The sequence below is a fragment of the Vigna umbellata genome, chromosome 1 (assembly GCF_029865625.1).
Source record: "Vigna umbellata cultivar VRB3 chromosome 1, Vumbellata_1.0, whole genome shotgun sequence".
Classification (NCBI taxonomy): Eukaryota; Viridiplantae; Streptophyta; class Magnoliopsida; order Fabales; family Fabaceae; genus Vigna; species Vigna umbellata.
Window position 1 is genome coordinate 54,809,455 of NC_142165.1, and position 13,537 is coordinate 54,822,991.

At 33.9% G+C, this 13,537-nt stretch overlaps 1 protein-coding gene across 1 annotated transcript; it reads right to left on the bottom strand.

The window, feature by feature from the left end:
* Positions 1-1,205: 1,205 nt before the first annotated feature.
* Positions 1,206-4,175, bottom strand: BETA-UP (beta-ureidopropionase). Its single transcript, XM_047300714.2, has 6 exons — positions 3,940-4,175; positions 3,400-3,507; positions 2,797-2,985; positions 2,480-2,707; positions 2,169-2,393; positions 1,206-1,714 (listed from the first exon to the last, which is right to left on the bottom strand). Exons 1-6 carry the CDS (start codon positions 4,054-4,056, stop codon positions 1,349-1,351), a joined length of 1,233 nt encoding a protein of 410 aa, XP_047156670.1. The 5' UTR covers positions 4,057-4,175; the 3' UTR covers positions 1,206-1,348.
* Between the last annotated feature and the right edge of the window lie 9,362 nt (positions 4,176-13,537).

The window sequence follows — 13,537 nt, forward strand, 5'->3', positions numbered from 1 at the left end:
AAATTCACCGAACTTATGTCTCGATAAAGTTATCTGATACAGTAATTTATTTATTTGATAATTTTAAATTTTTTTAAAAGCCAAATGATTGTTTGCATGAATAAATTAAAAAAATGAATTTTAAGAAATTATTACAAATAATTGAAATAGTAAAATTTAAAATTCATTTAAAAAATAAGAAAATTTAAATTTACTATATTTTTCTATATATATAGACTAGAAAAAATAAATTATTAAATATTATTTGAATATTTAAATTTTATTAATATTTTGTAAAGTTTAATTTTAAAATTTATTTTTAAAAAAATTCTAAAAAGAAAAATTCAATTACTTTATTACAAAAAATTTAAATTAATCTACCCAAAACAAAATATTTAGAAAAAAAAATGCGATTTTTTTAACCCAAATAGCTATATGAACTTAAAAGAATTACATAGATAATATACTGTATGAAATATTTATACAGATAACAAATTTTTTATTTTTAGGTTACAATTCGGCTTTTCGAAAACTAAATTTTGAATTGTGATAAGGAGAAAACTGATTGAAAAACAATTTTTTGGATAACAAAATTCTAAACTTTGATTTGAAGAAAACTGGTTGAAAAACAAATCAAAATTGAGAAATCGATTATCCAGAGACTGAATTCTGACCCTGAAGAAAAAAATATGTTATTTATGTAAAAATTTGAGTAAGTAATAGTTTAAATATTATGCATTTCAATATTTTAGAATTGTAGAAATTCTTTATCAAAATATAATGCAAAGATATTCTAGAAAACAAAATTTGGGAAATTTTAAAACTTTTAGAGTAAAATTAAATCTCAGTAGTTGAATTTAATGTTAAAAAAACAAACAAGTTCTAACATTTAAGGGAGTAACTTGTTTAAGTAACTTGTTTAAGTACAAATTTACAAGACAAGGAGCTTAATTTAGCTATAGCCAACCAAAAATAAGAAGAAAATCATTTTATCGTCATTGAAATATTTTCTATTTTAAAAATAAAATTCAATTTTTTAAGTACTGTTGGGAAGAAAATTACAGTATTAGTTAATTGAAAATCATCTCAAGTCATCTCAAATATGACTTAAATTATTTTTTACAGAAGTTAGTAGTTTAGTGTAATTATAATTGAATTTTTGAAGAGTTGCTCTAAAGTTTTCTTAAACAGCCTTCGAAAACAACTGAATATGATTTCTGCTAAAGTGCAACAAATCAAACACCAATGCATGTTGAAACATTGAGAGCAGAATCTAATACAACAGAATTTGCGGTTGACCGCATTGGTTATACTACAGGGCCCGAACCATAAGCAGTGAACCCAAGTTAACGGATTATTACAACACAGTTTAGGAGGCCTTTCTATGCAATAAGGGGTCAATGATGACTTGTGGCTCAAACTCTGGTTTCACATAGCGGCCGAGTGTGTCTGCATACAACTCGTACCTTGAAGTCATTCTGAAACCCCACTTGTCCTTAAACTGTCTACACAAGTTAAGGTCCATGTCTGTTATTAAAAGGCCATCCCTGTAACGAGATAGAGATGGCGTGCATGATGCATCAGGTGCTGAAACATAACTGGACCCATAAAAGTGCCCAAAATCTGCGTGTGCTGGCTTTCCATCACCAGAAGTAAATGCATTGGGGAATGTCTCAGTCCCAACGCGATTGATTGAAGCAACAAAGTAACTATTAGCTATTGCAGCATTACGTGCCTGACAAACAAAGACACTTTCAAGTCATATACTTTTAGGCTGATATCATATTCTACAAGTACAAAATCTGTCTGCTTCTAAATTTGGTTAGCAGAGGTGAAGCAGGAAAACTTATACAGGCAAATTCCTCTGAATTCAACGCATGTTGGAAGTGATATTTGTTGATTAGAAAATAGCAATAGAGATATATGTGCATGTATGACAAATCACAGAGTTTATAAAATATCAACCAATAATTGGACTTTGCACCATATCCTTTGAAGTGCATCCCACAATTTAGTTAAGTTCAATTTTCTTGTAATCACTTGTGTACAAATATCATGCTAAATCTCAAGCTATATAATTTAGCATAACATTATAGAAAAGGATATATAACCCATCACGTAAGTGCTCTGCATAAAATATAAGAACCAGAAGCAATAAAAGATTCCTGAAATATAAAGGGACTACTAACCTCTATAGGCCACATTGGCTCGCTGAGTTCACCAACAGTAGCAGAAGGGTTGAAAACAATCTCCGCACCATTCAATCCAAAGGCTAACCAATTCAAAGGATGGTGTCTACCATAACATATATTAATGGCAATCTTTCCATATACTGTTTCGAATACAGGGTGGCCAGTATTTCCTTCCATATAATATGTACTCTCGTTGAAGTCCCCAACTCTGGGTATATGGTTCTGCCAAATGTTAACTGTGTTCATGAGATAGATGAAAGGGAGGTTTTGGGTATTAAAATTAGATGCAGAGAGCTTAAGGCAATTACCTTCCTGTGTTTCCCAATTATATTGCCGTGATTTCCAATTACAACGGAAGTGTTCCATATAACCTCTCCATGGTTAATATCCCTCTCAAGAATTGAACTTATGATGACCATGTTATATTTCAGTGCAAAGCTTTGTAAAAATTTTGTTGATTCTCCATCAACAGGTTCTGCAAATTCACACCATCTTTTCTCTCGAGTGCAGAAGGCAAATGGCATCATCCACGCTTCCTGCAAAAGAATTATATGAAAACGTTGAAGAGTTTCAATCAACTGTGTGAAATCAATCGGCAAAAAATGCTCATACATAGGAAACCTACTTGTAAGCATAATATGTTCACTCCAGAAGAACCGGAAGCTTCAATTATTGGCTTTAGTTTCTCAAAGATAGCCTTCTTCTGGTCTGCAAAGTGAGCAGTGGTTGGAAGGGCAATGGAGTTCTGAATCAAACCAACCCTTACTACTCTAGGTTCCCTTAGCTGTTCTTTGTCAGCAGAAAAGGAAAAGGCCTGAAATAAAGCAGATTAAAGTTCAAAATGAACTGTTAGAATTTCTGTATAGAAGGTAGATACTGTGGCTAATCAATGGACTAAACCAAAACTATTATCAGTTAACCAATGAGAAAGAGTTAATAGATTCCAAAATTGATTCAACAGACAACAACAGACAAACAAGAAAAGAAAGATTAGCAGTTCCCTGTTCGTAGTTCATTTAGTGTACTCAGAAGGCATGAGAAAAAGGAGATATTAAAGTAAAAAGAGCATTTTGCTATAAGGCATGCCTGAATGCATACTTATATTCATTTCTTCTCTTTTTCTCATGCAACACATGCACAAGCAAGTTAACTTAATCAATCCAACATTCCTTTCATTTGTGAAAAATGAAAACACAATTCATATGGGGAAAAGTGGATCGTATCATACCTGGAGATCAAAACCATGCTCCACAGAGAGGGCAGTTGCAGATTCAGGGAGAGCAATTGTTTCAATTGCTTTTCCACAATTAAGCCCAGTAAGCAAACGGCTAACTTCCTGCAACACGATACACAACACTGAGCAAAAAAATGCATATTTAATATGCGATTGATTCAAGCAACAACTCATGAAACCAACTTAGAAGAAAGACACGTGATCCATTTTCTGTAAAGCTAGAATAGCTTTCAAAATGATGTTGGAGATGCAAAATTTGGTTGATTTATTTACTTGGAAAATCCTGGTAAATTGTTAAAATGTTAAATTCCTTCTTAAATGTGAAAAGTCAAAGGATAATGAAAGCCCAGAATCAGATCCATTACATGTGGAAAATAAATCCCACAAACCCAAGCAACTGAATCAATATAAAGAAGAGAAAAGGTGAAATAGAAACAGAACTAGTGGCATGAATATATATATATATATATATATATATATATATATATATATATATATATATATATATATATATATATATATATATATATATACCTGAAAGTGATGAGGATTAAGATTATCCTTGAGAAGAAGGTGAAGAGAATCGTATCCACAAATAGAGTCCTTTGGTTCTTCTTCCTTCTTCGCTTCTCCGTTCTGGCGGTTCTCCATCTCCCACTTTTACCGTCAGTTCAGAATTGCAATGCTAAGATAGTATGAAATGACAATAAGGACAATATTTTGATGTGTGATGAACCAATCGGATTCATGTGGTCTTGTTTTGTTCTTTTGTTTCGTTGCGTGCTATTTTAAAACGGGACGATTATAAATTTATAATAATCAAAGAGTGATTTAGTGTCGGGATTCAATCGATAACAAACGAAGGATAACCTAAGTTTGTATACAATAATTAATAAATAATAACAATTGAAAACTCTGTCCATGTAAATGTGTTTATTTTTTAATGTTATTATTCCCTATTATTTTGCTCGAGGGTAAGAAATAATTAAATATGATAATATTCTATTTTTGTTTTTATTATGTAATATTTACTCTCTTGTGATAATTAATTTATTTAAATTCAATTTTAATCTCATATTATAGTCTATGAAAGAGATGGAAAAAGTTAAATTTCAAATTTTGAATCTAAACATACCAACATTTCACAGTTAAAAAAAATTAGGCAAGATGTTATAAAAAGGGGAGACGAAAAGGTTCCCGAACTTTTCATGCTTTTCGAAAATAAAATGTATGGTAGAAGAAGAAAGCATTCTTCGTCGTAGTGAAAGTTTGGGAAATGGGCAGAAAAATGGGACATTGAAACCCATCATATGCATAATGAATGTTTACAGTCGAAAAATATATTACAGGTGTGCTGTGTATAATTAATTGAACTGAGATAGACTTCTAAACCTCTTACTTCAAGTACTTTCGAACGATGTGGATCAATGATTTTTTTCTTACAATTAAGTATTAGAACTTAGTTAAAACTTACTTACCTTTGCAGCTTAACTTTTTATTTATAAGTTATTTCATGGACTCTAGACTAGCATAGGTCCAATAAAAACCTTCTTTGTCCTGTAATCAGTTATCAATATCTTTAATCATTCTGTTCTTAATTTATTAACTCTTTATTTTTCTAAACCATTGGCCAAATAACAGTATCTTGAATGTTGGCCCAATTATGGCCCAACATTAACAACTTACGCGCTACCCAATATCAATGACTTAAGGGTGTTGCTCCCTCCACCACCACAGCCTTCTCCCTCCACCTCCTCTTTACTATTTTGCCCCTCAGTAAAATTTTATTTTTAGAATTATTGTTTTTTAATTTTACTCATTTATAACATATTTCACTGATAACCTACGTAGTTCCTTGTATGAGTAAAATATTTTTCTGCAAAGCTCAGTGATCGTGAAAAGAATTATCAAGCAATCTTCCTCTTGCTTTCGGTGCACTACGTGGTGCAATGCGTTTGTGGTGTAATGTGCTTGTCGTGGTTCCTCTCTAGGTACGTAGTCATAATCCTTCCAATAATCCTAAACCCTAAACCTTAAACCCTTCCAATAATCCTTCCAATAATCCTTCCAATAATCTTTCCAATAATCCTTCCAATAATCCTTTAACCCTAAAACGTAAAATTAAAACAAAGCTTAAACGGAGGACATCCTTCAACGGATGTCAACATCCGTTTAAGGCAAAACGGATGTCATCCGTTTAAGCTTTGTTTTAATTTTATGTTCTGTTATTATTTTATTAGATATTTTAATATTTTGATTTATTATTTTTGAATATCTTTTTAATGTATTTTAATAATGTATATTTATATTAGTTTATATTTAAATATTAAAATATTAAAATAATAAAAATAAAAAATTTTAACTTTAAGGATATAATTGGAATTAAAGATAATTGGGGAGGTGGAGGGAGAAGGCTGTGGAGGTGGAGGGAGCAACACCCATGACTTAAACGTTGGCCCAACATCAATGACTTAAGTGTTGGCCCAACATCAATGACTCAAGCGCTGACCTAATATTAATATGCTTGACCCTTGACACAAGGAATAGACCGAATGATTACAAACGTTACCCATTCGAGCTATTCTTCATACCATACATATGCCCCCAAGTCCGAGTTAATCATTCGACCTAAGTTAATGTTAACTATAGGGCTTATAACAGAAACAAGTATTAAGGCTCGGTACTGTAACCGCACCTGTATTAAAATGAAAATTTTGCGTCGTTGGATTAAAAACTTTATCCATTAAATGGTTATTTTGGTTTCCCGCTCATGTGGTAGTTGTAGCGTCTTGCGAGCCTTAGATTAAATTTCATCCTACGGCTCTTATTAGTTTTGATTATCTCATATAAATATGTGCAACCCACTACGTTGTTCCACTTTTCAAAGTTTTCTCCATAAAGCACCCAGTTTGCAGAAATTTTAGATAACCATGACTTCCATTGTAAACTTTCCTTCATCTACTGAATCTTTGGGAGAAGAGGGGTGAGGCAACGTCAACGACATATCAACCTCTACACCATTAGGGTCGTCAGCCTCTACCAACCAACCAAGCTCTACAAAAAAAACAAAAGAAACCTTGTTAAGCGGCGAAGTAGCTTTCATTTATGGGAATGTCCTTGTTGAGGGTCACGAAGAGGATGGAGATCCAACTCAAACCCTTCCTAGCATTAGTGGATATGAATGGGTTTTCGCGACATGAATGAGTTCAGTACTTTGTTTACCAATAAAACATCATTAAGGGATTAGGTAGAAAATAACTATATAGTTAAAACCCTAGAATGTAATCCCCTGATTAAATTATCTGACTGTAAAGAGAACGAGAGAGTCTTTCATGGGAAGGGCAACTATCCCAAAAATTTATTTTTTGCATATACCTATATGTTTCACGAGATGTTTGTAAGAGTACCGTTCAGTTCCTTTCAAATGGGAATACTGAAGGCATTGAACACAGCGCCCTCCCAAATGCATCCCAATAGTTGAGGCTACATACAGGCTTTTGTTATAATATCTAAACCAGGGAATGCTCTTGTTCGCGCTTTTTTCCCTATCGTTTAATGGGTTTAAAGACAAGTTTTAAAAGTAGAAATAACCGACTTAGGCCGACCACACTTCTTCACTGAGGATGATAAACCTGAATTCCCCCTTTATTGGACCCAAAATCCAATTAGATTAACCTCCTAGCCTCAAACTAACATGACACCCGAGGAACTCGAAACCTTGAATGTACTGGACAATTTGCCTTGCCAGCTCTCCTCCCACAAAATAATGAACTGCCTCGAATGGGGCGACCTCAGCTTTGAGGTCTTCGGTGTGCCACCTTCTGTTGATTAGTCCATTTTCTTTGTGATTATAATTAAGTTGAATTTGTTGTAATTTCTTAGGCATAATGGCAACAAAGAATCCAAAAAAGAACTGGTTTAAACTGGTGGCCAGTGAAGTTGGGCTAGGAGAATCATCCCAACACCCTCTGAGCACCTCAAGTGGTCAACCAATGTCAACCCTTTGCGCCTACACCTCTTCCTAATGCTGAAATAACTTTTGGTGAGACTGCAACTCCTTCTGGATCCGTTCGCCAGCCAACACCTAAACCAATCGCAGAGGTAATGCCTCTTAACACCACTATTATTTACGATCCCCCCAAGAAAAAGAAAAGTGGACGGCCTACTAAAAAGGGTAGCGCTAGTAAAAAAGGTAAAAAGACCGTTACCCCTTCTCGTTCGCTCCCTGGTGACCTTTGGAGCTCTGCCTTTTTCCTTGGCCACAAGATAGACTTTAATCTGGCCAAAGATGAAAAAGTTGTGGTGGAGCATATGTCTGACCAACAATTGATTGACTCGAGTCTTGAATTAACCTATCGAGCAACATTGGCTAATTGAAATCTGACATATACATCTGACAGAGGTAAGCTGAGAGCTTAGTTGGACGAGTCCCAGTGGAAATTGGAGGAAGAAATTGTTGCTCATGCACAATGCGAAGAGATGCAAGCAAGGTCTTCTCAATTATTGGCCGATGTCAAGCGCATAATGGGAGATGCGCAAAGAGCCAACCTTGAGCTTAAAGGTCAGAACAAGGAACTTGCAAAAACAAATGAAGACCTTAAGAAGCGAGACAAAGAACATACTACCACCATTGTGAATCTAAGAGACCAGCTGAAAGAGATGATGGCCTAGAGTCGAAACCTTAGCTCGACTTGTGGTAATATCCTACTTGAAAAGGATGCTCTGGGTGCAAAAATACAAGCCCAAGACCTACAAATTGCGGAGATGAAAAAGGCTATCTATGAAGAACATAGTCTAGGCTTTGAAAAGGTGTTGAGGCAAATCCCCCATCTTCTGAATGTGTCCATTGATGGGGCTGGGTTCGATGTTATGAAGGAAGGATATGTACCAAGGAGAATTGGTACCACTAAAGGACATCCTAGATGATGAATTTGAAGCAGAGATTTCGGCTGAAGAGGAAATAGTTGAGGAAGAAGCAACTAAAGAAGGTGTAAATGAAGAAACATTTACTACAGAAGGTGAAGGTAATTAAGACCCCGCCAATCCTCCTGGAGATGATACCACCACAGTAGTCAACATAGAAGATTAGCTAGTCATTTTCTTTAAGCTTACATAATGTATTCTTTAAACGTTTTGAGATGATCATCTGAATCTGTGGAACCATCATATTTATCTAATACAGGAGGAGGTTTCTCCGACATAGGAGCTTCCAAAATAGTTGTCGTGGATAGATGTAAGCCAGTTGACCGTACGGTTTGTAGAGGTATTAATGAAGGTATGACCTTACTGTTTGCTTCCCTTTCTTCTTGACTGTCCAGGTTGACAGGATTAAATCTCGGTTAATTACGACTTGCCCCATGACTGGCCACACTAGGGCGTTTTTCCCAATCAGGATCCCTCTAGGCCATTATATAATCATGATTTCAAAAACAATTCTCTTTTAAATATATTAAAGTTTTACGTGGATATCTACACTAAAACTAATCTTCTTATGTCAACGCTTAGACTCATAAAATCCTAAATTTTGTCAACAAACTAAGACTTTTGAGAATGATTTTGAACGTGGTGTATATTTGAAGCAGTAAAATATATATATTTGAAATTTTTTAATATTTCATTTTTCTTATCCAATAAAAATCATCCTTTGCATTTTTTTCTCTCTTATAGTTTTAGTAATAAATCATATTTTTTAATTAAACCATATTTAAAAAATATTTTTCCTTACTAACTAACTTAATTGATTTAGTTTTACTGAATTAATTTTAAAACTTCTCCAATTTTATATTTGTTTTGGTTAAATTGGTCTGAGGGTCGGTCGTCCTTCATTACTCTACTCTCTTTTGATCTTCAATCCTCTTTGAGAATGCAATCCACTTTGATGAATTGTTGACCTGTAGAAGACACTCTGACGCTCAAGTGAGATATGTTTCATAAAGAGAGATCATTATTTTATGGGTTAAATATGTTTTTAGTCCCTAAACTATTGGTCGTTTCTAGTTTTCGTCCCTGTTTCAAAGTAAGGTACAATTTGGTCTTCATTCTTTTCGAAACGTTTGTTTTAGTCCTCGAAAATTAAACACTGTTTAAAAATTTGGTCCTCATTTAGCAACAAATGAGGACAAAAAACCAAAATTCCGAGGACTAAAACGATCGTTTCGAAAAGAATGAGGACCAAATTGTACCTTACTTTGAAAGAGGGACGAAAACCAGAAACGACCAATAGTTTAGGGACTAAAAACATATTTAACCCTTATTTTATTATGATAGAAAAATATTATCGTACCTGAACATCAATTGTATATTTATAGGACTTGTGACAGCTAAGTCCATTGATTAATCATTAGTGCAATATATTTTTAGGCAATCAAACTCAATAATCAATTATTAATATCGTATATTTGTAAAGCATAAGGCAATCTAACCTATTAATACCTGATAATTGCCTATGAATGACATTTAACTCCGATCGGTTTATTTTATATACTACATAAGCCCCTAAGCCCGAGCGAGCTCTTTGTTGAAAGAGGTGCATAGGGATTATTATGAGCTTTAAAAGAAGTAGTTCATGTTGTATTTAGAGAGTCTATCTTCGATGCGCTTTAAGTCTTCATTGCTCCTTGTTCAAAGCTGCGAACTCTAGGAGTTCTCTTTGGAACTATTCCCTAGACTCAATAGAAAATGCTAAGAGTTCTCTTTGACACTTTTTCTTGTGCAAGAGATTTTAACTCTAAAAAATATGCTTTTAAATAAAAGGCTTAATACCTCTTTTTGTCCCTCTTTATAAGGGAAATGTTCAAGTTCGTCCTACCTTTTTTAAAAAGTTCAATGTGGTCCCAAGTTGTGAAAAAAGTGTCCAATTAAATCCGTTTTGGTCACGGCGTTAAATATTTAACGATCCAGCTGACAGCGTGGAGTGATCTGTGCAACGTGGCTGTTTACCTTCCTAACATGGCAGTTGACGTGGCAGTGGCAGTGATTAAAAAACTGGAACTGTTTGAAGAGCAAGTGATGAGAACGGAGAGTGTAATTTTGCCGTCGAAGCCCCTGGTTGAAGAAGCATCAATGGAGAATCCTCCCACGGCCATTTTTTGCTGGCTCTGTTTTTCCTTTCTAAACACTAAAAACAGGTATCTTGTTGTTAGGTGTAAGAATTACAAAGAACTTGACAATTAAATGTAGAATAGAGTAGTGTGGGGCTTCCTTTTTCTCTCTCAAAAAGGGTAAACGCACAATTTGCTCTGCAGATTTCATCACCCAATTTGTATTTCCAGTTCTTCCAAAATGTTGAAGGAATAGATCAGTGGTTAGGTTTCCTTTTAATAGTATTTAGAAATAAAGTAAGAATTAGGGTTTCCTTTTAATGTTAATTAAAATTAATTAGGGGTTGTTATATAAAGTAAGAATTTTTATTTCCTGTTAACGTTAATTAAAAATAATTTGGGGTTGTTAATTTCTTTTGTAAGTGATAAATTTTAATTATTTCTCTAATTCTAAGTGAGAAATTTAATTAAACCAATTGAATCCTAATTACTCTAGTTAAACCCCAAATGCTGATTCATCTCAATATCCTAATCTGAAGAATTTTTTCCCCAATTTTGTTTGCCTTCCTCTTCTTTGCGGAAACCCCAATTTTGTTCTCCCTCTTTTCTCTGTTCGAGCTTAACGTTGCAGGAGATCCTCATCCTCTCTGTTCTGGTTCGCGGGCACAGTGGTCATGACCGTAGCATCTCTAGCGACTACGCAGCACAGAGGTTTCTGTTCTCGCATTTCTTTTGACTCACGATTGGTTTTTCGAGTTAGGGTTTTCTTTTTACAGGAACTCTTCTTCTTTCCAAAATTCCTTCTTTTGACTCTTCTTTTTACACTGTCACTGCCACGTCAACTGCCACCTTACGAAGATAAACAGCCACGTTGCATAGTGTCAGCTGGATCGTTAAATATTTAACGCCGTGACCAAAAAGGATTTAATTGGACACTTTTTTCACAACTTGGGACTACATTGAACTTTTTAAAAAAGGTAGGACGAACTTGAACATTTCCCTTGTAAAAAGGGACAAAAAGAGGTATTAAGCCTAAATAAAATAAAGTAAACGTTTCAATATTTTATAATTTATTTTTATAATGAAAAGGTATTGGAACTTGACAAAGCTGAACCTGTTGAGTAGTTGATTGATAAGAGTTCTTTTTCAAACTTCCTGCGTTGAGCGGAGATTTCTGAAACCCTTTTTCAAACTTCCCCCGAGCGGCTTGAGGCAGGAGTCATTTTTTTGACTTCCTGCGTTGAGCGGGGATTTCTGAAGTCATTTTTCTGACTTCCCCCGAGCGGCCATTATAACCTGACACATTTGAAGATAGGTCTGAACCATTCTACACATGATATTTTATAATTTATAATTTAAAATTAAAAGTTGGTAGAACCTGACCTGTGGAGGTCTTAACCTTCCTGCACATAATATTTTATAATTTATAATTTAAAACTAAGAGTCGGTAGAACCTGACAAGGTTGAACGCAGCTCTGAACAATCTTGTGCATAATATTTTATAATTTAGAATTAAAAGTCAGTAGAACCTGACAAGGTTGAACGCATTTCTAAATCATCTTGTGCATAATATTTTATAATTTAAAATTAAAAGTTGGTAGAACTTGACCAAGTTGAACGCAACTCTGAACCATCCTGTGCATAATATATTTTATAATTTAAAATTTAGAATTAAGAGTCGGTAGAACCTGACAAGGTTGAACGCAACTCTGAACCATCTTATGCATAATATTTTATAATTTAAAATTAAGAGTCGGTAGAACCTAACAATGTTGAACGCATTTCTGAACCATGTTGTGCATAATATTTTATAATTTAAAATTAAGAGTCGGGTAGAACCTCACAATGTTGAATGCATTTCTGAACCATGTTGTGCATAATATTTTATAGGTTTAATAGCCAATTTAGTCCTCACTTTGGTTGAAAAATCTCAATTTAGTCCCTCGTTATAAAAGTGTTTTACATTAGTCCTAACTTTTAAAATAGTGGGTCAGATTGGTCCCTTTCGTTAAATATAAGTTAACGAAATTAATGGATGATGATGTGACACAGCTTAAAGCTGATGTGTTAGATTGGTCCCTCGTTAGCTTTAAGTTGTGTCACATCATCATCCATTAATTTTGTTAACTTATATTTAACAGAAAGGACCAATCTGACCCACTATTTTAAAAGTTAGGACTAATTCAAAACACTTTTATAATGAGGGACTAAATTGAGATTTTTCAACCAAAGTGAGGACTAAATTGGCTATTAAACCTATTTTATAATTTAAAATTAAGAGTTGGTAGAACCTGACCAAGTTGAATGCAACTCTAAACCATCTTGTGCATAATATTTTATAATTTAAAATTAAGAGTTGCTAAAACCTGACCAAGTTGAGGTCTTTAGAAATTATTACGGAATTTTTTTACTCTTGTTGCAAGTGCATAATATTTTATAATTAAGAGTTGCTAGAACCTGACTAAGTTAAGGTCTTTAGAAATTATTATGGAATTTTTTTACTCTTGTCGCAAAACTTGATGTTGATCCGAAATAGCGATGTCGAGACCGATCACGAGTATGGTTCTACGTGGCTTCATGGGGATGCCGCTCAGGCCCCACGGTGAGTGCCAAAATGTTTCGGTTAAATTGGTCTGAGGGTCGATCGTCCTTCCTTGCTCTACTCTATTTTGATCTTCAATCCTCTCCGAGAATGCAATCCACTTTGATGAGTTGTTAACCTACATAAGACACTCCGACCCTCAGACCCTCAAGTCAGATATGTTTCATAAAGAGAGGTGACTATTTTATTATGATAGAAAAAGTTGATTAACCATTATTGCAATATATTTTTAGGCAATCAAACCCAATAATCAATTACTAATATCGTAAAGCCTAGGACAATCTGACCTATTAATACCTGATAATTGCTCATGAATGACCATTAACTCCGATAGATATATTCTATATAGTACAATATTAATTATATTTTTTGTACTAACATATAATAATATTTTACTTAAAGAAAATATATAAAATTAAAATTTTTAATTTAATCAATAATATTTTTTAATCCAACAAATATCAGAACACTTCTTGGTATGTAATTCCAT